This window comes from Rhineura floridana, chromosome 7 (assembly GCF_030035675.1).
Source record: "Rhineura floridana isolate rRhiFlo1 chromosome 7, rRhiFlo1.hap2, whole genome shotgun sequence".
NCBI classification, from domain to species: domain Eukaryota; kingdom Metazoa; phylum Chordata; class Lepidosauria; order Squamata; family Rhineuridae; genus Rhineura; species Rhineura floridana.
In genome coordinates, this window is record NC_084486.1 from 33,968,470 (window position 1) to 33,995,027 (window position 26,558).

General features: G+C 43.9%; 1 protein-coding gene across 6 annotated transcripts in view; it reads right to left on the reverse strand.

Moving 5' to 3' along the window:
• The window catches only part of HERC4 (HECT and RLD domain containing E3 ubiquitin protein ligase 4), a 91,939-nt gene that overhangs the window by 15,699 nt on the left and 49,682 nt on the right, over positions 1 to 26,558 (reverse strand). For 5 of the 6 annotated variants that reach the window (XM_061635159.1, XM_061635158.1, XM_061635161.1 and 2 more), the window contains exons 12-19: positions 25,671 to 25,730; positions 25,424 to 25,535; positions 23,337 to 23,526; positions 22,282 to 22,454; positions 21,569 to 21,688; positions 7,018 to 7,116; positions 4,586 to 4,753; positions 3,918 to 4,061 (exon numbers count right to left, since the gene is read on the reverse strand). In XM_061635159.1, coding sequence (XP_061491143.1) covers positions 3,918 to 4,061; positions 4,586 to 4,753; positions 7,018 to 7,116; positions 21,569 to 21,688; positions 22,282 to 22,454; positions 23,337 to 23,526; positions 25,424 to 25,535; positions 25,671 to 25,730 — 1,066 coding nt within the window. The remainder of the gene's footprint in view (positions 1 to 3,917; positions 4,062 to 4,585; positions 4,754 to 7,017; positions 7,117 to 21,568; positions 21,689 to 22,281; positions 22,455 to 23,336; positions 23,527 to 25,423; positions 25,536 to 25,670; positions 25,731 to 26,558) is intronic. The other variant, XR_009763939.1, reaches the window with a different exon arrangement.

Genomic DNA, 26,558 nt, shown 5'->3' on the forward strand with positions numbered 1-26,558 from the left:
TTAGCGTAGTGATGGGTTATGGGAGGTATGGCGCTAGGAGGAGAACGTGCCAGGTAAGGGGAACTCGCCCCAGACAAGTTGTGTCTGTGCCTTGTTCCGGTTCTCCTCAAGGCCACAGAACTGCTGGTTGTTCTATCAGCCAGCCCTTAGATCTCCAGGTGCTGCTTTTGAATGCCAGGTCGGTATATAATAAAACCTCCCTTGTCCACGACTTAATTGTGGATGAGGGTGCCGACCTGGCATGTCTAACCGAGACCTGGGTGGGTGAGCAGGGAGGAGTTGCTCTCTCTCAGCTTTGTCCACCTGGGTATACGGTGCAGCACTATGGCAGACCTGAGGGTCGGGGAGGCGGGGTCGCTGTGGTCTATAGGAGTACTTTCTCTCTCACCAGGCATCCTGTCCAGATGGCGACTGGTCTAGAGTGCCTCCACCTTGTGCTGGGTCAAAGAGACAGACTGGAATCCTGTTGGTGTACCGCCCACCTTGCTGCCCAACAGCTTCCCTAGCTGAGCTGACAGAGATAGTCTCAGAGGTATTGCTGAGGTCCCCCAAACTTGTGGTGTTGGGGGACATCAACATTCATGCCGAGACTGTTTTATCTGGGGCGGCTCAGCACTTCATGGCCTCCATGACAACCATGGGGCTGTCTCAATTTGTTACTGGCCCAACGCATGTATCGGGTCACACTCTTGATTTGATCTTCGCCACTGGTCATGGAAATGGTGATCTGGAGGTGGGGTGTTTTTCATCTACTCCATTGTCATGGACAGATCACCGCCTGCTGAGTTTTAGACTTACGACGACTCTTTCCCTCTGCAAGGGTGGGGGACCTATTAAGTTGGTCCGCTCTCGGAGGCTTATGGATCCTATTGGTTTTCAGACGGCTCTGGGAGTTTTTCCAGCTGATAGTACTGGCGCTCCTGTCGAGGCCTTGGTCGAACTGTGGAATACGGAGATGGCCCGGGCTATTGACACGATTGCTCCCGCGCGCCCTCTTCGATGCAGAGCTCATACAGCTCCGTGGTATACCCCGGAGCTGAGAGTGATGAAGCAAGAGAGAAGGAGGCTGGAGTGCAGATGGAGACGAACTCCAGACGGATGCAGTTATGCTTTGGTAAATGCCTCTACTAAGTCGTATATAAAAGCGGTAAGGGCGGCAAAGAAGTTTCACTTCGCTGCCTCTATCAGGACATCTCTCTGCCGCCCTGCAGAGCTTTTTAGGGTTGTACGAGGACTCTTACATTCTGGTCCTCGAGATACTATTGAAACATCTGAAGCTCACTGTAACAACATCGCAGGACACTTCCAAAATGAAATCGCATGCATCCGTAGGGACCTAGACTCCGATGTTATGACAGACGAATCCATTGAAGTGTCCAGAACACAGTCTTGTCTTTCATTATTGGATGAGTTTCAGTTGGTGCAGCTTGAAGAAGCGGACAAGGTACTTGGATTGGTGCGGGCGACCATGTCTGCTCTAGATCCTTGTCCATCTTGGCTAGTGAAGGCTAGCAGGACTACTACCACCGGCTGGGCCAAGGAAGTGATAAATGCCTCCTTGAGTGAGGGAGTAATCCCTAGTAGCCTCAAGGAGGCAGTAGTAAGACCTCTCTTAAAGAAACCTTCCTTAGACCCAGATGACCTGAACAACTATAGACCGGTGGCGAATGTCCCCTTTTTGGGCAAGGTTCTGGAGCGGGTGGTTGCCGGTCAGCTCCAGGTGCTCTTGGATGAGACCGATTATCTGGATCCGTTTCAATCCGGTTTTAGGCCTGGTTTTGGCACTGAAACAGCCTTGGTCGCCCTGTATGATGACCTTTGTCGGGAGAGGGACAGAGGGAGTGTGACTCTGTTGATTCTCCTTGATCTCTCAGCGGCGTTTGATACCATCGACCATGGTATCCTTCTGGGGAGACTCGCGGAGTTGGAGGCACTGCTTGGCAGTGGTTCCGCTCCTACTTGGCGGATTGTCACCAGAAGGTAGTACTTGGGGAACTCTGCTCAACTCCTTGGACTCTCCATTGTGGAGTCCCTCAGGGGTCGGTTTTGTCCCCCATGCTTTTTAACATCTACATGCAGCCTCTGGGTGCCGTCATCAGGAGTTTTGGAGTGCGTTGCCACCAGTACGCTGATGACACGCAGCTCTATTTCTCCTTTTCATCTTCTACAGGTGAGTCTGTGGATGTGCTGAATCACTGCCTGACCGCGATAATGGACTGGATGAGAGCTAATAAACTGAGACTCAATCCAGACAAGACTGAGACACTGTTGGTGAATGCCTTCCCTGCCCAGATGGTGGATGCTTACCCTGTTCTAGATGGGGTTACACTCCCCTTGAAGGAACAGGTTCGTAGTCTTGGGGTTCTTTTCGATCCTTCCTTGTCTCTGGAGGCGCAAGTGGCCACGGTGGCAAGGAATGCATTCTACCACCTTCGGTTGGTAGCCCAGCTACGCCCCTATCTGGACAGGGATGACCTCGCCTCAGTTGTTCATGCTCTGGTAACTTCTAGGTTGGATTACTGTAATGCGCTCTACGTAGGGCTGCCCTTGAAGACAGTTCGGAAGCTTCAGCTAGTGCAAAACGCAGCAGCCAGACTGCTGACGAGGACCAGCCGGTCAGCGCATATAACACCTGTTCTGGCCCGTTTGCACTGGCTACCTATTTGCTTCCGAGCCAGATTCAAGGTGCTGGTTTTGACCTATAAAGCCTTACACAGCGTGGGACCGCAGTATCTTGTGGAACGCCTCTCCCGCTATGAACCGACCCGGTCACTTCGCTCAGCGTCTAAGGCCCTCCTCCGGGTACCAACCCATCAGGAAGCCCGGAGGACAGTTACTCGATCTAGGGCCTTTTCTGTAGTGGCCCCCGAATTGTGGAATAGCCTCCCCGAAGAAATACGCCTGGCGCCGACGCTTCTATCTTTTCGGCGCCAGGTTAAGACCTGGCTATGCTCCCAGGCATTTTAAAGCGTTTAATGTTACAATTTTAAATCTCTTTGTTTCAGTTTATTTATTGTGATATTTTGTATTTCTGTACTTTTAATCTTTTGTACACCGCCCAGAGAGCTATTCGCTATGGGCAGTTTAAAAATGAAATAAAACAAATAATAAATAAATAAACTGGGAAACTTCACTTAATACAAAATATAACACTTAGGGTTACTAACCTCACCCAACTGAATGGATTGTATCTCAACAGTTAGAAAACTGCACTGGCTACGTGTCCAGAAATGGACACAATTTAAAGATGTTGGTTCCTCCCTTTAAAACCCTAAGCAACTTAGGAGGATTGTCTTCTGCATGAACCTGCAGTTCAAGTTTTAAGATCATCCTTGAAGTCCTTTATCTGAGATGCCTCATCTCAATAAGACAGACTGTGACAAGGAAATGGCACCTCTGTTGCAGAATATTTCTCCAGGAAGGCTTTTTATCACACTGCACTGTACTTTTTTGCATTTCATTTCCCTCTGACCTCACTGTTTACAATCCTACCCCCAACCAACTCAGGAAAACACTTAATGCATCTGAGGAAGTGGTCTGTCCTCCACAAAGATTAGGCCATAAATATGGTTAGACTTTAAGGTGCCACAAGAATCTTTGTTATTTTGGCCCCAAGGGACTCTACAAAACACAGTTGAGTAAACAAGGTACAAGTGTCACAATATCAGCCATAAAACATACTGACATAATCAGGTGCTGTTGTGTTCACACACTTCTATGACCACCAGGAAAAGAGGGCAGAGGAAAACATATTCAGGATGATGCACAAAGGGCTTATACAACAAATGGCATCATAAATTACAGGATGATATCTAGTGAGCACTCATGCAATAATCTTCTCAAAGAACCCATAGGATGGAAGGCAAACAAGACATTAACTCCCATTACAAAGACACAAAATCCAACAAATTACATACCTTATCCGAGAACCAGATGAGCCTCGACCGCTCATCATACCTAAACATTCCATACTTGGGATCTAACAGCTCTCTCATGATAAGTAAGAAAAATTCTTTGCGAACTCCTCCTGCATCAACAGCTTCTTCCCCTACAAAAATAACCTAACATTGGCAATGCAGTTAGCACAATACATTTTTTAAAAACAGGCACATACAGATTTCTTACTTAGATAACAAAATTGACAAAACTGAGTTTAAATAATTCACATATTACAATTTTAAGTTATATTTATTTTACTCACACATATAAAAAGTGATGTATGAACATGACAAATGTATTTGCAAATACCTATATGATATAGATACATTTTTCCTGAACCTAGAATGGTCTCAACTCTCAGAATGAATGCTGAGGCAGAAGCTACAAGTTATATGCAAGTGTGTATAATGAAGCTCCAACATTTAAAAATGAAAGAAAAAGCAGCCTCAGGAGGTTGTGATTTTGAGTGATGGGAGGAAAGAGAGTGTTGAACCCTTTCTTTGCCAGTTGTTTTCTGCTCAGAATTCCCACCTCATCTCCCACCCCCACAATGCCAGGATGAATATTTACAAGAGGGAGCCACAGGCTGGATAACTGAAGGGCAGATGTGCATCACAAAAAAGGTAAACATGCATATAGGCTATACCTTGAGAGGCTTCTTGTAATCTACATTTTTTGTTTTCCTTAGGAATTCCATGGCATCTCCCACAATATTTTCTCTGCGCACAATTAAGATCAGACACGGATTGACAGATTCATATACTGGGAGAAAAATAGATGAGAAATTCTGTCTGTGAGCTTGGTCAACAGCCATCTGGGAAAAACCAAGTAAAAACCTTAGTGGTGGCAGCAACAGTAATGAACAATAAATGCATGGCAGGCTTAATGCTCAAGAAAATCTACAATTGCTAGTAATATTCACAATTTGTGATTATTACTCCAGTATTGCCCCATCCTTCCACATCCGAGACAAAGGTTTTTCTTTATCACCTCCTATGACACTTAGCAGGCACCCTTCTTTCAACTGAGGGGCAATCCAGTTAATATTGCTTCTTGGCCTATAATCCTCCCTTTTGCCCAAGTAGTCAGGACTAAGAAATAGAACTATGCAATGCTCTGCACCTTTCAGCACGAATTGCATCATGGTATCTCATGGAATTTTTACTCACTCCCTCGGGTTGATGTTACTGCACATATACTGGAGAAGGAGTGGAATCAATGCTGCATGGATCTCCCCACTCCAAAGGGTGAATACACCTAGTATGGTGGCTTCATTTTTCCATGGTTTGGTAATCACTGCGCTAATGCTACAACCCCTTGCAATCTATGCAACTACTTCAAGGAATAGCAAACTTCAATAATTCTGACCTTAATATATTCCTTGAACTAAGAGCTTTCACATAACCTACCAGCCCATGCACGCATATGTTAGGTACCATCTTCTAAAACAAGAAAATGATCATACTATAAGTTCTTCTCCCTGGTCTCTTTGAGGCAATTCTTATTTGCCACAGGCAACCAGACAAGTATATCTCAGCCTTCGCAGTTCTGTTAAATCATCATCAAGTGCCACATATGAAATGTTTTTTGAATTTTATGGGCATAGGACAAAACACCCACTTTAAAAGGATGAACACACACATTTAAGGATGCTTCCATATGGCAGTTCACTGTGGACTCAGTGATGCTAATGTTTAGAAGTTTTCTGCAGCGGCAACACAGCATCAGCATCAAAATGCCAGGCCATATTTTTACTTCACTTATCTGGATTTCCCCTTACTGTGGAAAATCCTTTAGGTAAAAATAATTTGTTACACATCCACAGTCACTGTTGGTGTGGAAGCTCCTTGGTACCTTTTTTCCTGGGTGATGGTTTGTCATTTATGTGGTGGCATTTCATGGGGTGTTTTTTCATCACACCCCTACTTCAGTGTGCTCCTCACATGAGCACAATCTAGCCATTTTGTTTCTGGCAGACCAAATGATGCAAGTATCCCTATTACTCCATACTGAAGGCACGTTGGCAGCACATATATGTGAATCAAAACTTGGTAACCTTTGCTTAGCTACACCAGGAAGGAGATGGAAAAGGCTGGGAGATTGTAAAGGGACAGTGGATACTCTGCTGGCCAGCCCAAAGAAAAGCTGTGGCAAACTCACTGAGTTGCCAAGAATGAAGGGGAGACAGGGAGGATTTAAAAAGTCAGAGAGAGAGAAGAAGCGGGAGAAACCCAGTGGAGACACAGGGAACAGATTGGGCAAACTGGGAGAATGCGGCCCTTGCTTCCAATAGAGGCTTTCTTCAGGGTGTTCCCCTAAGCCCACTGGGTGTGGCCAGAGAGGGAATACTCTGTACTTATCTAGCTCCCCTGCTCTCTTGGGAAGCACAGGATTTAAGCGTGCCAAGGGTACTGAGGCAGAATACCCCTCTTCCCTTTGAGGGACAGCCTCCCCTGGAACCCTGAGGCAGCACTGGGAACTGACTGTCCTTGCAGTTTGGTGCTTACTCCAGGGAAGACTGGACTGCACAAGGGAGAACTGGACACTCTAAAGGAAGAGCTACACTGAGCAGTAGAAGAGGTCTGCTGAAAGACTTGGGGCTGTAAGGGATCTGGGGCAGAGGTGAAAGCAGATAATGTAAGGCAACATTTCTGGAATAAAGCCTGATATACAGCTGACCAGACAGGTGCCTTTTTTATCCCTTTGCCAGGTGTGGCCCATGGAAGGCACGGAACGTGCCTCCTTTGATGTATCCCTTCCCCACAGGGATAACACAGCACGTAAGTACAGAAATACCTGTATGTTCATGTCTAGATATTAAAAAAGTAGTGGAGGCAAAATGCCTGGGATAATTCCCATCAAGCTCCACCCACCAGTGTAGACAGCAAGCGGTCGAATAGTAATAAATATTGTGAGTGAAAAAAGGGTGTGGACATCTGTGTCCTAATCAGGCACACAAAAAAATCAGTTCTGAATGATGTTGTGAGCTAACAACTCCTTGTGGACAGCGTCTACGTTCTATCAATCCAGGAATAACTATAATGTTTAAAAGACATTAAAAGAAAATCACTATTTTACCTGCATCTGTAAGACTGCATCTGTCTGCAAGAGTGTTGTCTTTGCCTGTGCGTCAAACACAAAGGGATAGGTGCAAATTGTAACTGGCACATCTGCTAGCTAGAAAGAAAGGAGAAAAATCTGTTGGTGTGTGCAGTATCAGCAAATAGTGTCTGTCTATAAAATTCTGCTTTACTGATGTAGGGAGCTTATTTTAAACTTGTCTTATGTTACAATATATGTAACTGCAATATCTACTTGACAGATATAATATAGAATATCCAGTCCATGAAGGCATTTACACTTTTAAAGGTATTAGATGTGTCTAATCCATTAATTCATTTCAGATTATATATTATTAGATTTCAAGGCCTATGGACAAACCTGATGTCAACATTTTTGTGTCTGGTTTCCAAAAATTTACCGTGGAAATCAGATAACCTCTTACCTCATTTAATCCATGGCTGATATCCTAACACAGCAGTACACAAGAGGCAGCAGTAATTAAGAGGAAAAAGCACTGTTAGTTTCTGCATGTATATTCCTCTCCATTCTCTTACACACAGAGAGCATTTTCCTGCATTTAAAAAAGATGGACACAAACTACTCCTTATGGGTGCTTTCACACTGCAGTTTATTCCTGTTAATTTCCACATTATATTTGACCTTTCACACAACGCACAAGCTAGCTCTGGAATTCTGGTGGAATGTAGCAGAAGTTTAGCACTAATTTCAGTGACAAATGATACCACAAATAATCCGTTAGCAAGGCTAGGAATATGGAACGTCGCGGGAGTTTTCTGCTAGTTACAGCTGCTCATGTGACAGGCATCCCAGCATGCAGTGTGGAACAGAGGGGAAAAATGAGCAGGAGCCGCCTTAAAACAGAGGGGGAAATTAGCAGGAGCCACCTTAAACAGAGGGAGAAAATGAGCAGGAGCAGGAGCTGCAGCTGCGAGCTGTGTTAACAGCCACCAAAGAATTGGGGCCAAAGAAGGATGAAGGGAGGTGCATTATCAGGCACTTCCCCACCCCACAGTTGACCGGAGCCACAGCTGGGAGCTCTGGTATAGTCCAGCCGAGACGGGGAGAGCAAGGGTAAAAAGAGCCACCTCCGCAAACTCCCAACGGCCGCTGAAGCTGGCACCACCGCCCGCAGCCCTCAAAATAAAAATTAAGAATAAAGTGACCCACCCCGTGAGCTCCCAGTGGCCGCAATAGCAGGCACCCCCGCACCCCCCAACCCCCAGGGCTGCATCCACGAGCCTCAAAAATGAAGTTGCGGGGGGGGGGAATACACCAAACCCCCTAAAACTAAGGGAGGGAGAAAATGGACCATTGGTCTCACCTGAAGGGTGATTTTCACAGGTAGACTGCCATCAAGAGGGTATCGTAACTCCACCTAGCATCTGAAGGCAAGAATGGTCTGAAGTCAAGACTAGGGGCCTCAGGCCCCTCCCACTCTCCAGTTCATTCGTGACAAGTGCAGAGAGAGATATTCAAACATGTAGGAAAAAAGGTCAATGGACAAGGAAATAACAAAATTGCGATTCCATAATAATACAATACTAACATTTCAATATAACAGATTCAGGTCTTGACTTCATTACACCGAACCTAAACCTTATGAAGTAAACAGAGACATATAGAAACAGATGGAAAATCCCCAGATACCCTCCAACAGGGAGGGTCGTGATGGCAGCCTACCTGTGAAAATCACCCTTCAGGTGAGACCAATGGTCCATTTTCCACAGGTAGCCTGCCATCAAGCGGGATGTACCAAAGCAGCCCATACAATGGACCACCCACATCCTAAATATCATTGAGAACCTGTTGCAACACCTGCCTACCAAAGGAGGCATCAACAGAGGCATAACGGTCAATTTCGTAATGCCTTATAAATGAATCTAGGGTAGACCAAACAGCCGATCTGCAAATGTCTGCAAAAATGTTGCAAAAGCAGCCGTAGTGGCTGCTGACCTAGTAGAGTGCGCTGTTATACTAGAAGGAATAGGAAGCTTAAGAGACTCATAAGCTAAGGTAATACATGCGCGCAACCAGTGAGACAAGGTAGAATTAGCTACTTTCTTTCCCATAGATCGCGGATGAAAGGATACAAACAAGGGCTCAGTTAGTCTTATATCCTGGGTTCGAGACAAGTAGGTCTTGAGGGCCCTCCGGACATCTAACAAATGGCAAGCCTTCTCCAGGGGATTTGGGCAAAAGGAAGGAAGAACGATGTCCTGGTTGCAATGAAAGGCCGAGTTGACCTTGGGACGGAAGGAGGGATCTGTCTGCAGTACAACAGAGACCTTATGAAAAACACAAAGATGGTGGGCGGAAGACAAGGCGCCCAATTCCGAGACTCTTCTCGCAGAGGTGATTGCTATCAGGATCAAGACTTTGAATGACAACAGACGTAATGGCACAGTCCTAAGGGGTTCTAATGGAGGGCGTTGTAGAGCCTGCAGAACCTTTGACAAACTCCATGAAGGAAAACGATGGGATACAGCCGGCGAACGTAGAGCGGCTCCGCTCAGAAAACGTTTGATAAGAGGGTGCGAGGCAATAGGAGTACCAGTGGATGAAACTGAGAGAATGGACGATAAAGTGGACGCATGTCGACATAAGGTGTTGGGCTTAAGCCCCATCACTAGGCCTTTATGAAGGAATTGCAACACTTGTTGTATTGTGGCTTGGGAAGTTAGTTCAGGCTTAGGACAAAGGCGGAAAAAATCGATATTGCGGTTAATGCACAAAATCAAACATACTCCCGGGCGAGGAGTCTGCCAACTCTCCAGCCAAGTTGGAGAAAAAGCTGGACCCCTCTTGTCGTCACTAGACAGAATAGCATGAATTCGAGAGGAGAATGCTACACTGCTGACTGCTCCAGGAGACTGAGCAGCAAGCTAGGCTCCCTCCATGGGAATCTGAGGGAAAGGCTAAGCATTTCCAGAGTCACTGGATAGACCGAGAAGGCGTCCAACACGTTCCACAAGGAGCCTCAACACCGACACCCTGCTGCCCAGATGCAATGCTGAGGAGGAATGCTAGAAGTTTCAAGATTGGCTACAATACTCACCGTGAGACACCCTCACCTACCTTAGGGTTAATGTACACCTTGGGCGGGTTAAACTGCATGCAACGTTCGTCCCTGCAAAATTCCCTCTGACGCAGGCTGTGCAAAATGTGGAACCAACAGCTGCTGAAAAGGCTACTGCTGAATATCCCTGACTGTTGCTGAAGGTGCTGCTGCCTAGCACTGCCGGCTGAAGAAACGGCTATAGCTGTGCTGTTCCTAAAGAACAACATTTAGAAACCCAACACAGGGTATCCGGCCACAAATATGCCCACAAAGTAGAAGGAAGCCGGCCCAGCCCAAAAGCAACCTCCTTAGGGGAAGAGAAGTGGAAAGAAGAGGCCCAAAATGACCCAGCACAAGAATGTGGAGATCTGGTCTTGAATGAGCTACAGATGCAGGCAAATGCTGGAGCCGCAAGGCCAGAAGCGCCCAACGAAGCAACTCTGAATGCAGCCTAGCCAAAGAGAGCTGCCCAAGGGAGAGGGGAGTAAAATAGCGAGATCAAGCTGCTTAACAGAGGCAGAGGAAGCAACCTGCCTCTGTAAGGCCAGCACACAAGTACGTCAGTAGAGGGAGCATTGCCTCATAAAATCAGCCTAACCATACACCACTGAAGGGAATGTGGCCACCTCTGAGAACCCAAAAATTCGCAGTCAGTGAGGAGGGGCATTGAGAATGTCCCTCCGCACTGGTGTAGTTCCTGGCCTGACCAGAACCGTAGAAACATAACATGATTAGATAAGGGAGAGGAGCGACTTCTGAGAGTTAGAAATATCGTACGCAGTGGGGAGAGGCAAAGAGAGTGTCCCTCCGCACTGGTATGTCTATGGCCTGGCATTTTTGACCTGGCCTAACAGGACCGTAGATAACTTAACCTGGTTCTGCAGCAGCAGCAGTCCACTTGTCTGGATATGTCGGCAGATTGGAAATTCACCAAGATGCTCCATGTAGTGGATGAGATCGGTTAACCTTTGAATATAGCGCAGAGAAGGGTCTCACGGCGAGAACTTGCAAACACCATCAACTTACAGTCCAAGCCAGTTACTTGTAGCTAAGAAGTGCCTCTAATAACCAAAACAACTGCACACAGTGGGAAGGGGCAGTGAGGGCATCCTTCCACAGTGGACTTGGATCTGGGACACAGTGGGGAGGAGCAGTAAGAGTGTCCCTCCGCACAGAGTTGCCTGTGATCTGATAGGAACAGCGAAGAGCTCCTTATTACTCTGCAGCAGCAGCAGCCTGCTCGTCTGGATATGGCTATCATGCCTGAGTAGAAACCTCTGACAAGGACTCACTGGAAGTGAAGGCAGATAAGAGGACCACCAGTCAATCTGCCCCACCAAAATAGTAGAAGAGACCTCTGCCAGGTCTGGCGAGAGGTTATAGACCTGATATAGATTCACCTGTTGCCTGGGCTGGTCCACACTCACCTGTCATCTGGTCTTAACTAGAGAATATGCACTGGAAGAGAGGTGCAGAGATAACAGGGAACACAGGAATACGCCCACGGATGAGGGAAGCGGTATGGCCCCAAGCGTACTTTAGCTGGGTGGTAACTCGAGTAGGCGTCTGGGCGCTGATCCTCCGTCATATACATGCACATGGCAGGAGTTGCGGTATATGCCACCAACAAACACACAAGGTAGGAGGAGCGGTGTGGAGCGAGGCCAGTACATGCACACAAAGCGGAAAGTTGTAGTACTGCTCCTGTTTTTAAATGCTTGGTTTTGTCGACAGTCTTGGAGTGAAGCCTGGAGTGCTTGTGCTTTGTGGCTTTGTGTTGCTCCGGGGCATAGTACTGTTGGTTTGCCCCTGAGGAAGGTGGATGCAGTATGGAGGCCAGGTTCCGAGAAAAATAATCTAGAATTAATATGGCACCAGGACAGCTAAATACACACACATAGTGGTGCAGAAGTGGTATCGCCACAGCGAACTAAATAGGCAGATAGTTATTAGCCGGCCGTTGCTTAGTGTAACCGGATCTGGATTAGAGTTGTCTAAGAGATCATCCATCCATATAATAGAAACTCTAAAGAGGATGAAAACTGCAGCAGAGGCCCGAAAACTAAGGCGGTAGCCCCGTGATTATGGCGAGGGCAGCAAAATGACGTGCCTGCAGCAGGCAAGCCTATTCTTCTTTGGCCAGTTTGTCAATGGGATCTGGCACAGGAAGGAGTGATCTGTCGATCTTGGAAATTTCAAACCTTGGCCCTCTAACACAGGGGGAATAGCAGATTCAGTCTGGAAAGTTTAGAGACCTAAGGTGTCCAAAACTCTACGAGTGAGGGGAAGATAGTCGGCCATGTGAAACAGGCAATAGGACGCATTCTCCTCCTGTTCTAAATCCTCGCGCCACTCACCTCCCTTGGCTTGAAAAGAATACAAGGGATCCTCTGAACCAGTAGTCCCAATGCCAATCCTGCCTCTAAAGGATTTGGTGAGGGTAGTGGATTTGCCTCGCTGCAGCCACAATGTCTTATAGCGCCAGAATGTCCTGCGCATTCTGCCGAGGAAATGGATTGGCCTGTGACCCTGAATGCACTTGTGAGAAAAGCTCAGAAAGTCCTGTAAATGTGGGAGAAACCATAATGCAATCCCAGAAGAGGGCAAGAGCAGCCATCTGAGGATCCAAGGTCAGTGAGTTCACTTGGCAGAGCAGAGGCTAGTGCCCTAGCTGAGGCCAATTAGCAGTGGATTCATGAGACCGGTGAGATATATGAGCCCCAGTTGACGACATGGGTTGAGAAAGACAGATCCCAGCTGGTTGGCTAGGGAGCCCTTCAAATACGTCCTCAGACAAGCCGGCAGGTGAATGAAAGAGGGCTGTTAATCTGTCCTGGCCAGCAGACTCTGAAGTTGGGATAGACACGTATCGTGCTTTCTTGGCAGCGGTGTGGCTAGATAAGTGTTTGGTTTCAGTGACAGCCTTGGAATGAAGTCTGGGTTGCTTGTGCTTAGTAGATGTGAGACGCCCTGGGGTCTTACACGGTTGCTGTGCCCCTGTAGCACGGGCTGTCTCTGGCTGCTGATTCACCATTATATACATACACAAGGTGGGGGGTGCGGTATATAACACCAACACACTCTTTGTACACGCCACACGGATGGGGGAGAATGTACGGTATATATCACCAACATACGCTGCTGTATACGCCCACGGGTGGGGGAGAATATACAGTATAAATATATTGCTAACACTTCTGTACATGCCCACAGGTGGGGGAGAATGTACAGACCTAAGGCTATAGCGCACGCCCAGACAGCCTTAGTGCACGCCCACGGATGGGGGAGAATGCACAGTTCAAACAGCCTTAGTGCACGCCCACGGATGGGGGAGAATGCACAGTTCAAACAGCCTTAGTGCACGCCCACGGATGGGGGAGAATGCACAGTTCCAAACAACCTTAGTACACGCCCACGGATGGGAGAGAATGTACAGTTCCAAATAGCTTCAGTAACCAGCCTCAGTACACATCCAAGCCACTATAGTGGAGGGCCTTGTGCAGGATTCTCTTTACCCTGCAGCACACACACAGCAACTATACTGAAGGGCCTTGCAGGATCGGGTTACTTAAAACAAAAAACAGGGAGACTCAGGTCTAAATCTCTCTAAGGGAGATTCCAAACAGAAAGAGCGGGAACGAAAGAGCAAACATAGAGGTGTTTGTTAAAAAGGGCGGGAAATTAGCAAAAAACAAAATGGCGGTTGGAATGAAGAAGCAGCAATGGCGGTCGGAGAAGAACACCAGAAAACCCAAAACGGGCCTGCCAGGAAAACCGCTGCCGTGAGGAAGCAGAACAGCCTCCATGCACTCCTAGTGCCTCAGGAGAGTTGAGGAGCACAGTTGCGGCTTCTCAAAACGGCCACAGAGCGAGCCGGGGCGAGGGGGGATGCGGAGCAGCCCGACAAAAAACTAAACGCCGCCGCTAAAAAGGAGCCGCAGCTCCAAGCACCTGGCTGGGAAACTAAGGCGGGCCGCCGCCGAAAACAGGAGGCAAATACAAACAGACCGTTGGCGCTGAGCAAGTAAACTGCAGCCGCAGGCTCCTGACAGAAATGCTGCTGCCTGAGGAAGGGAGAGCCACAGTCTCCCAGCTAAGGGAAGGATAGCGGCTAGTGCTGTCTCCCACAAAGGGATTCAGGGGGAAAGGACAAACCATAAAAAAAACCCAGTCAAACAATCCCGGTTAAAAATAACAATGAAGGGAGGGAACAAAATGAAAGAACAATGACTCCCACACACTTCAAGTTAAAGACAGAGGGAAGGGAACAAGAGGAAACGACTACACTCAGATCCACACACTCTGTCAAACAAAATACACACACAGAAAACTTAGCTATAACGCTATTCTAGATATCCAACTGCCTCAGATGAAGGCAAGAATGAACTGGAGAATGAGAGGGGCCTGAGGCCCCTAGTCTTGACTTCAGAACATTCTTGTCTTCAGATGCTAGGTGGAGCTATGATACCCGCTTGATGGCAGGCTACCTGTGGAAAAACTCTGCTCTGTTCATTGTAGCTCTTTGTGTCTGTGAAAGACCATTGCGCGAAATGCCGGTATAACAGGTACTGTAGTGTGAAAGGGGTTTTAGAAATCAGGACAGCTCTTCCTTTTTAATCAGTTAAACTAACGTAATCAGCCCCATGTGTGAAAGCAGCCAATGTCCTAAGCATACAGATCAGAATGTGGAAACTACTATATGCACAAGTGGATCCCAGGGAGGGTATGTGGTGTCACTATATCCAGATCCTGATCCATGGCTAATGCATGCATGGAGCCTCTTCCAGAGTCACACCTGGCATACAGTAATCCTTGACAGGACCCCTACACATCCCAAGTGGGTGGAATTCACTTCTACAAGATGCAATGGTCATCATCTTAGAGAAAAGGGATAAAGAAAAGTTCATGGATCACAGAACTATTATTATTATTTATTTATATAGCCACCCATCCACAAACATTGCCTACGTAGCTTATAACAAAATACTAAAAACACAATATTGTTGTGCGTCTCCCCAATCTCTGAGCGGTGAGATTTCAGGGGTCCCTGCACTCGTCCTGGGCTTGGTTTCATTGGGAAGAAGGTTAGTGGAGACTGTGGTGTCTTTATGAAATATGGTTTATTTATTTACACACATTCCAACCTGCGCTTAGGATGGAGGGGTTCAAGGCATCAGCAGTCCAATATCCAGCTTTCCCATCAGTGTTACAGGAGGCATCCTTAAGCCGTGGTGCAGAGAGACAGCCTCTCTGCCTGCCTCCAGTTCCCAGCCTTTCTCTAGATACAACTAAAAACACAAGCCTCTCCCAGGCCCCAGGACGGGAGGGGAGGCTCTCCTGAAGAGTTTCAATGACAAAAGGGTCTTCCTGGCCCATTCACCAGTTAATGGGCACCTGAAAGACCCATTAGCAAACTGGCCACTCTATTAGCTTAACAAAAGAAACTCAACTGGCCAGCAGAGCCAGCCCCTCACCCCAAGGCACAGGATTCCAAATCAGAGGCTGGAAGGGGACTCAGAGGAATCATCCATTCCAACCCCCAAACTCACAACAGTATGTAATAACAAAGAAGCAACAAGAATGAAACACCACAAAACCTTTCCCTGCACAGAAGCAGTGTTAAGTTAGTTTATATCTCTCAATGACCACTAATCATGATGGCTACATGTTACCTCCTGGATTGTCTCTGAACACCACTTGCTGGGAAAGAACAGCAGGAGAAGGTTATTGCCTTTATGTCTTGCTTATGGGTTTCCTACAGGCAACTTGTGAACTACTGTGGGCAACAGGATACTGAACTAGATAGGCCTCCAAGTCTGATCCAGCAAAAATCTTCTAAGGTTCTCGTGTTAAGTGAGCCCTCACAAGCATTTTTTTCCTCCTTGGAGCATGTCTAGCTATGGATGTGAGCTGAGCAGTCATTTCCCCGCTGAAGGTGTTCTTCAACTTTCTTCAAGACTCTTGTACTTAACAGCTGTTTCTTAGACCACCATTAACTGCGAGGACAAAATTAATGTTCCTGCTCTACATTGAGCTAGTCCTTGAGTAGATGGATGAAGCAGCAGCTAAGGTACTTGCAACATTATGTCATTTAAAGAACCAGTTTGGTGCTAAAGTACACATTTTTCCAGCTTTAAGGTATCGGCCACCTACAGTTTTAGAAGACTGATTCAAACATCTATCCCAGCTCACCTCAGAAGCTTTACTGTGGGTAACAGAAAGTTAGTTATAAAAAATACAATAAGTTATTAATGTGTCTAATAACCAACCTTCATAGGCACAAAAAGGCAGTCTAAATAGTTTCACAGTTCTTCTCACACTTTATCAACATGTTCATAATGGACAACAAAGTACCTATGTTCACAACTGTTCTATTCAACTAACTTATTTATGAGTAATCTTTTTCATTTTCAGTTTCTTAAACAGCAGATTGTATTTCCCATAATCGGTATCCCAAACCACAGATCCCATTCAATAACACGCAAAAAACCTTGTGGCACCTATAGCCCACAGATATTTCTATCCAACTTTAAAAAGCAGAGAAACTGGGCAGCTATAGTGAATGCACCAGGGGAGAAGGAGAACTGACCTCTCTGAGATGTTGTACTGCCCTACAAAGTTGTCAAAATGCAAACACAATTTGGGTCAGTCTTCCACAGTCCAATCCACTTGCTGTGGAGCTTGGAAGAATTTGGTAACATGCCTCTGAGCATATGGTGAGTGGTGGCAACACCTACCATCTCCATAGATGGAGAATGACATTTTTGTATGTTTGTTGGTGTTCTTACTTTGCTTCTTTTCTGTGTTACTAATGTTTCTACAGAGAATCTAAACTAGAAAAGTTTATTTCCCTCATGATTCATCTTAGAAATCTGTGTCAAATTTATTTTATTAATTTCAAAGCCTTTTTATTGGTCAATGTCATATGATGGTGAAGACAGCCTTTTGTGTTTCAAATTGGAGGTTATGTTCTATTTCTATTTTAGGTGCATTAAGAGTTGAATCTGAAACTGCAGTTTGATGTAAAATCAGACTGATTACAATATGTTGCTACTTCAGCAATGACTCTAGCTGTTGGAAAAAAGAGGATGCATGTTTTCAGCTTGCTATGTTTAAACCACTTCATTTAAGGCAAGGTGGGCACAGTCAATAAAAAACATAGAGCACACTTAAAATTTTGCTAGAATATATTTTACCTCCCACTGTTTTATCTTGTACAAACTGAGACATTCCTGATGTCCAGTGGAGAATATTCTGCAGAATAGTCAGTACCATTATTCCACAATTATTTTTGGAGTTTTTTTAGTATAAATTTTGCGAAGTGTTGCTGTACTTCACATATTCACAAAAAAAGAAAAAAAGAAAATGATTTCCTAGAGAAAACTTCACTAAAATTGCAAAGTAAATCAGACATATTCAAAGTGACCATCTGAACTATATCAACCGTCTTAATAATGTTGCTTCCTCCCTGCTAAAACAAGATCAGCATAGCACATGTCTTCTTTCTATTATTTGGGCTGATTGCAGGTGTTGCCACCACTCACCATATGCTCAGAGGCACGTTACCAAATTCTTCCAAGCTACACAGGAAGTGGACTGGACTGTGAAAGACCAACCCAAATTGTGTTTGCATTTTGACAACTTTGTAGGGCAGTACAATATCTCAGAGAGGAGGTTAGGGCTTCTGCTCCCCTGGTGCATTCACTATAGCTGCCCAATTTCCCTGCTTTTTAAAATTGATAGAAATATCTGTGGGCTATAGGTTCGTTCTTAAACCACAAGTTTTTTGCCTATTAGTGAATTTCCCTGCTTTTTAATCCAGGAGATAAGAAATGGGATCCTGTCCAAGTTTGCTGAGAATGGATTGATCATTTGCATGCTTATTGAGTTCAGTGGGATTTACTCCCCTGCAATCATGCTTAGGATAGGTGAAACTGACCACAGGGGATGGGGAGGGGAGGAAGGGCAGAGGAGAGGAGGGGGAGGGGAGGAAGGGCAGAGGAGAGGAGGGGGAGGGGAGTAGGCAGGAGGGGGAGGAGAGAAGGACATGTTTGATCCTTTGCATGTTTATTGAGTTCAGTGAAATTTACTCCCATGCAATCATGCTTAGGATAAGTAAAACTGACCAGGGGGAAGGGAGGGTTGAAGTGGGCAGGGGAGGAAGAAGAAGGAAGAGGAGAGGAGGAAGGGAGGGGAGAGGGGAAGGAGGAGAAAGGCAGGTCTGATCATTTGCATGTTTATTGAGTTAGATGGAATTTACTCCTATGCAATCATTTTTGTTGTTGTTGTTATGTGCCTTCAAGTCGATTACAACTTATGGCGACCCTATGAATCAGTGACCTCCAAGAGGTTACTCTCAATCAAAATCAAAATGAACTCAATCATTTTTAGGATAGGTAAAGCTGACCATGGGGGAGGAGTAGGGGGAGGGTGAAGGGGAAAGAGCGGATTGGAGGGGAGCAAAGGAAGGGGGAGGGCAGGTTTGATCATTTGCATGCTTATAGAGTTCAAATGTATTTCCTCTGATGCAATCATGCTTAAGATGGGTAAAACTGACCATGGGGAGGAGGAAGGGGATGGGGAGGGTGGGTTTGATCATTTGCATACTTTTTGAGTTCAGTGGGATTTATTTCTGTGCAACCATGTTTAGGATGGGTGAAACTGACCTGGGGGAGAGGCAGGGAGGAAAGGAGAAGGGGGAAGCCCCTTTCCTTTCCAAAAGGAAAACACTGTGAACAGTATCATTGCTTTTCAGTGTTTCCCCCACCTTTTTATTCTACAGCAGGCACATGTAGCCTCTTACCCCAATTTCCACACTAGACCTTTATTTCACTTTAGACAGTCATGGCTTCCTCCAAAGAATCCTGAGAAGTATAGTTAGTGAAGGGTTCTGAGAGTTGCTAGCACAGCCTTTCCCAACTATTGGGCCACCAGATGTTGTTGGACCACAACTCCCATCAGCCCCAGCCAGCATTGTCAATCGTCAGGAAAGATGGGAATTGTGGTCCAACAACATCTGGTGGCCCACTAGTTGGGAAAGGCTGTGTTAGGAGATGCCCTGTTTCCCTCACAGAGCTACAATCAGAGTGGCTGACTGTTAAACCACTCTGGCCACTGCAGCTGTGTCAGCGGAATAGGAGTCTCCTCTCAGCACCCTTCACAAACTACATTTCCCAGGATTCTTTGGGGGAAGCCATGACTGTCTCAAGAGAAATACAGGTCCGGTGTGGGTGTGGCCCCCTGATTAGCCAAGCCAAGCAGCTGTGAGTCTGGCTTTTAGAACACTGACAGTTCGTTCTTACTGAGCACGCCCAACGTTATCTTTTAGTTCAATGTAAAATTTCTTAAACTAATTAAAAATCAGCCAGGCATTTTTTTAACTTTTAAACTGCAGAAGATGAAGGTCAGAGTATGGGGCAAGGTCAGTAATAGGATTACAGGTACTCTGTGAACATGGCTGATTTTTAATAAATTTCAATAAATTAAGAGAACTCTGACAGAAAAAAGTCCAACAGGAGTCTGGATTGTTTTTCTCTTGTTTTACACTTTGAACTCTTGATTCTGTTTTGTGTATCGTCATGAAAATTTAGAGGGTTGTTAAGCAAGCGTTTCTGAGTTCAATACTATAAGTTTTGTAAGGTTTTGTTCTGAAATGAGCTTATGGGAAGCATCAGAATGGCATGGGGGTATTTTCAATTTAACACTGTGGAATGTGAAAAATCCACGCTGGCTATAGTATATAGCCACTCTCGTGGCTGTATAATTTAACCTCGACTGCTCCCAGGCTTCACTCCAAGCCAGTACAGAAATACTTCAAACTCCTGACTTGAGATATACGAGCAGGGAAAGGGACACTTCTGAGCTAAAAATAAAACTGATACTTCAGAGAGTAGTTTTAAATAATGGGGGGGGGGGTCTTTGAGAGCACCACTGTAATTAAATAAAGATGTAGGGGGACAATACATGCTAAGTGTAATTGCAATGACGTGAAGTCAAACATGGGTGCATCTCATAAAGTAATATATCTGAGTAACTCATGAGTAGAGATGCGTGATGGAAGACGGCATTTTTAAAGAGGTGTTAGTGTTTTGATCACCATCATTTGATGAACCAGGAATTTTGGTTCCTGCAACCTTCCTTGAATAGTTTCCAAACATTCTTATTTGTTTTGAAGCCCAATCTTATTGCTACCTACAGTATAAACTAAGAATCCATGTTCTGACCTTGAGCAATATCTCAATTAGTATTTGGCAGCAAGAAGCGAGCAAAACAGAAACTGAGATAACTACTTCCTAGCAACAGATGCCTACATACCCAGTAAGTCGTTCACGTATCGAGGAAACACATTTATATATGTGGCTATGACAAATTACCTCTGCTTGCACCTTATGCCCCCATTCACATGCAACATTAAACCAGGGGTGGTTAGTCTGGGGCCCTATATATATGTTACAGAACTACAACTCCCATCTGCCCCAGACAGCATGGCCAATAGCCTGTAATTATAGGAGTTTTGATTCAGCATCATCTGGAGGGATGTAGGTTAGCCACCCCTGCCATTAAACCATGGCTCCCTGGAAAAAGAGTTGGGCTGCATGCCTTCCTCTCCCATTCCTGTAAGGCAAGGAGAAGTTTAGTTTTGCGTTCTAACTACACTTAGCATTAACATATAAACTAGGGATCTTGGTGGTCAGTTTCTAAACACACCAGCTTCATGATGAACTCATATGCCAAGATTAGAAGTTTTTGATTGTAGTACACCACAGTTTGCTGATTTGTCTAAACCCAACAGTGCATTATTTGATTGTGCATACTCTGTACTACTTTTTTTAAAAAAAAAAACTAGCCTTCTCTCCAATGCTAATCAAAGATTGATTTTTTTTACTGCATATGGACATAATGTTTCAGAAAAACCTCAAACGGGTTTTGTTCAGGAAATTTAAAAAAACAAACCTAAACCTGTTATAAAGAACCACTCTAAACATATAACTTGTCACAATTTAAGGCTGCTCTTGGACTCTACCACTTCAGATTGGGAGGGGGAGGCAAATTCCATAACTCAATGCTCCCTATTGTCTACTGCTTAATTGCACTATTTTAATTTGTTTTATTTATTTTAAGTGGATGTTAAATGTTTTAATCTTGCTAATGGTTTAATCTTATTTTAATGTAGAATTTTGAATGTTTTAATCATATCTATGTTTGTTGTAAGCCGCCCTGAGTTCCACTTGGAAAAAGGGCGGGGTAGAAATAAAGATAATAAAAAAATAAAAAAATAAATTCTACACAGAATCTAGCATGTTAGGGAGAAAACCCTTCTCTCAAACACCTTGCTGAGTACACTCAGTAACTTATTTCATATACTGAGAGCTCTGAATCATACAATTCATCCAATTGTCTGAAGTGATAAAGTCCCTGAACAGTTTTGTCATGTGATTCCAAGTCCATGAACGACATTTTAAAAAGTATAGTAAAAACAAAAAATACCATTCCATATGCCTGCTGCTGTATCCAGTGGAAGTAGTCATTTCTTATGTCTATCAAATCCTGGATTTCATGTATGTAGAATTTATCATATTGTATGATTTGCCCACTTCTTTCATTTACCTACATTTTAAAGAGAATGCAATTTGTTACTGAGAATATTTTATACTTCACTTCATTCTATTAAAACCAAAACATTTCTTCAGACTCTAAGATGAAATGATATTTGCAATATTTTGGTTGGCCTAATAAAGATGATCCCCTAATATGGATTTTGGAAGTTGTCATCTATATTAGCCAACCTTCTTCACGAACAGGAATAATCTGAACTATAGAGAAGGCACATTTTGATTTATAAACATATTTTTTTCTGCAGAGTAACAAATCTGAACATACTTCAGAGTCACACAATGATTTAATTATAAACTATAGAATCTAGAACGTGCACCTAATTTTCCAGTGGCCATATATATCAATTTAACTACAAGACCGCAACATTTTTTCCAAAACTACACAGACAATGGATTCTGTGTAATTTTTCATATTTGATCACTATTCTGATCTTAACATTGTCAGATAATTTCTCTACTCATTACTGTCTGCATCTTTATCTTTTGAATTATATTAGAAGCATAATAATGAAAACAATTCCATTAATAATGCACAACTTCTGACAAAATGTAAATGTACGTGGTGACAGAATTGCAGAGACTTACCCTATGCAAAATTTCCAGAACCTTCAGGGAAGTATGTAGACAGCTAGAGAAGATTCGTTGCTCTGAAGCAGGGATACCCATCTTGTACAATTTAAGAAGGTGGACCACAACATCCTTGTACAGTTCCACTATTTTAAGGAACAATGGAGTCTCCAATGCAGACCACCAGTTTTCTATCAATAAAAGAGGAAAGCAGTTCTAATAGACAAATGTTGCACAGCTTAACAGGCCCTAGATATAACTAATATTGTCTACATCTCAAGGCTATCAGTTGTTCAGCACTAAATAAGGTAGAACTTCCATTTTCCATTCCATATTCACATTGTTTTGATATGTAAGCATAGGAGATATTTTGGCTGTCAGAAAGGGAAGTGCAAAGTTTATTTCTCCTTAGAGGAATGTCTCAAACACCAGCAAGAAATCCTGCTGTTGAAAATACATTTTATTAACAATCATAGATACAAAATAAAAAAAGACTTTAGAAATTTAAATATTAGCTTTACTATTCATTTGGGCAATTCAAGATTTATAAAACAACTTAGCCCCAAAATTATGAATGTATGTCACAGTAAACCATAGTTAATAGTTTACTGTGAACATGCCTTTCTGGGGGGTTTGTCTTTTATCTACAAGCACACAGAAGAAATAAACTATGATCCCTGGTTTAAGATTACATACTAACCAAGGATAACAGATTTTTCACTCTAACAAAGCATGATAAGTAAGCCAAGAACAAACCTTGGCTAAGCCAAGGATCATGGTTTCTTTCCACCCAGTATGAGTGGGGAGAAGCACGCAACCAAGATAGCATGCTCACGGTAAATTATTAGCCATGGTTTATAGCAACGTGCAAACAAGGCCTCCCTCTCTCACACACAGAACTATACAAGGATACACATGCAACAGCACTTCCCTTTAGTAACACAGTGAATGGAAGATGAAAAATGATTGCAGAAACAGTTTGAAAGATCAAATATGCACACAGTTAGCTTTGAAAGATGCTGCAAATGAACACATACAAGTTCATTTTTGAAGCTAAACAAAACAAACCTTACCAAGTACTTTCAGTGGAGCTTTTTCTAGATTCACAATAGCGGTTGCAAATGGAATAGCTAGTGTCATGTAATTGTTTGCATCACTCATTAGTGGGCATTCTGGCAGGGTTAGAAACAGTCGTAGGGCTTCAACATCAGGCAAGGAACTAGTCAGTTTAGGAATAAGATTTTTTTCCAAACTAGCTGCAACCTAGGAATATTGTGCAAGACAGATTCTTGTTTTACATTAAAAGCACTTTGTATGAGAATAAACCATCTAGTACAGTGGTTCCCAACCTTTATGAGCACGGGACCCCCTTTATAAGCTGGAAAAAAATTGTGACCCCCTCCCCCCAGGGAGGCAGGCTGGCTGCCAAGAAGGAAGGGGGAAAGCAGCCTTTCTTTGCAGGCTTGCTTCTTTTTGCTTCACAAAAAGCCCTCTCCTCTCATTCTAAGTAAGGGCACTGTCAATAGTGGCAGTGCAAGGAGACGGGAATCAGTGATAGTAATCCCCTCTTCTTCCTGGTAGCTCCACCCTCAGCCTCCTTTGGCATCTGCCATGTATTTTATAGGCAGATGCCTGCCCTTAGTGCGCCTGAAAGACGCTCTGGCACTTCAGGAAAAGGCCTCCCCTCTCATTTGGAGCAAGGGGGAGGTATCATCTGCAGCGGCAGTGGAAAGCAGTGTAGAGGGAGTGAAGACTTTTTTAAAAAATTAATAAATAATTCATTTCTTTACTGTTCACGGCCCCCTCTGGATTACTTCGCGGCCCCCAGGTTGGGAACCACTGATCTAGTATAACAAAAGCATTTATTACAGCTTATAATAAAAATGACTTTGAACACAGACCTTAGCTATAGAAAAGCTCCTCAATAATCATAATCACATTTAAAAAAAAAGATACTTTACAAGAATGTTGAAAGTTAGCATCATTAAGGCCAGTCATGTGTGTTAGCAATAACGTGGGGCCTTAGGATAGAAAAGGGGATGGTGAAATGTTACTCCAACAGAGTCTAACAGAAAGTGGGAGGGTAGCAGTGGTGGAGGCAGCTGGGGGAGGCTTTTAGATCAAACTGTGGAACTGTATATGTGGAATTGTTGGAAAAGCTCCCTAACAATAAACTTGAGCTTTTTAAAAAATAAACTTTATTAAAAGGTGAAGGTGTCCCTGCACTTATAGTGCGAGTCGTTTCCGACTCTTAGGGTGACGTCTTGCAACGTTTACTAGGCAGACCGTATATATGAGGTGGGATTGCCAGTTCCTTCCCCGGCCTTTCTTTACCCCCCAGCATATGCCGGGTACTCCTTTTACCCACCACGGATGGATGGAAGGCTGAGTGGACCTCGACCCCTTTTACCGGAGATTCGACTTCCTCCTTCCGTTGGAATCGAACTCCGGCCGTGAGCAGAGTTTCGACTGCATTACCGCCGCTTACCACTCTGCGCCACGGAGGATCTTTTTTATTACAGAAAAAAATCTCTGTGGTTTACTATTTTTTCTCCCCATTAGGCTGTTGCAGAGTTGGGCAGCTGTGTTGGAGGAGGGGAATTCATCATCAATGAGGTTGGCAGAGAAAGGAGCCTATTTCTGGTCAGAGTGAGGAGGTATGGAGAGATCTGTTAAAAGTACTAATGAGAACCTCTTAGCTGTATGAACAGTTTCATTTTCAGCTGCTTTTCCCTCACATCTTTGCAGCCAGGCAAGGTGAGCAGAATTATGTGACATATGTGGATTAAGCCAGGAATCTACATTCAGATGTAACTGTAAAGCAGAGATTCACAAGACAACTTCAAACCATGAAGTTTGAATAATGATTTGTTGGACACAAACAAACCATAGCTAGTTTGTCAGGGCACATGCAGATGCATAAATAAGCTAAATGAGTTCAGCTGAACAATCCAGGGTTCAGCGTTATGTCCAAATCCAGCCACTGAAACACTATATAATAATCAAAGTACATTTTTCAAAACTTTCAGAAATGCTGACAACTCTGATTGCACTACAAACCTAAATTTACCAATTCACTGTAAAAAGAAGTGCCGATTGTTTAACATAATGTAGCATCTATGGATTTAAGATTAGGTTCAAGAAGGTTTTCAGGACAAACCTGTTGAGATATATGAGGATACTCTGGCTGTATAAGTTTGTGAAACAGAAGTCGAGCTGTATTCATATCAATCCCTGAGAATCTGGCACTAGTTCTGTAGTGATCATCATTGCTATGGAAACAAAGAAAAATTCTGTTTTCCACTACTTGTTCTCTATATTTTTAACAGAATATGTAATTCTTAATTATTTCCAAACTTTCTATTATTGAGCTGGGGCATTTAAAATATAATGGATTACTCACTCACCTGATAGCTAAAAAGCTTCCATTTAGACAGCCAGCTGAAGAAAATGTTCCATCTATTTCACTATTAAAAGCAAACACATGAAAAAATATACAAAGTTAAATTTAATACAATGGTTTAAGAGTTTGCAGTAATCACTGGTGACATTCTATTAAATGGCTAGGAACAGCTGTGCTAATAATGGGGCACATAAGTCAACATCTACAGAAAAGCATCAATTCACAGTTTATTATTAGACAGACACCTATCAGGTTCATCACAGAACTATGATAAGCTTGAGAGACACTGGAACCAAGACCACCAGAAGATGCTAAGTGAGTTAACATTTAGGGGAGGCAACTTTTCCCTTCTTATAATCTTTTCCAATTTCATTTCAGTCCTACAAAGGGCAAGTCAATTCATAAAAGTAGCACAATTGAGAACATACTGACAATAGGATAGTTCCTTTGAGTATTGCTAAGTCACAAGAAAATACAGCTTAAAATATACAACTTACTACACTTGAAAAGACAGACAAAAGAGTTTTCTACAAAGTCCAATCATATATCTTAGTAAATTTAACTGATTCTGTAATGTGCATTCTAGGAACAGTGATTAGGTATATGTAGTGTACAGCAAGAAGCATCTTATACAAACAAGACATTCTATACAATTTCCACAAAGACAACACAAAACACAACCAGGTTGGATAGGATGGGACTCACTTGGGGCTGTATGGCCTCCCTCAAAACAGAACTATTTCTCATTTAACAGGCCTTTTTAAGAAAGATACACTGAGACAACACCTGAAATTAGCCAAATGAGGAATGCAACAAATATTATAAATCCTAGAACCTACAGTCAGATATTAGTAGCTAATCACTGTTTCTAGTTATCTACAAAATGAGGCTC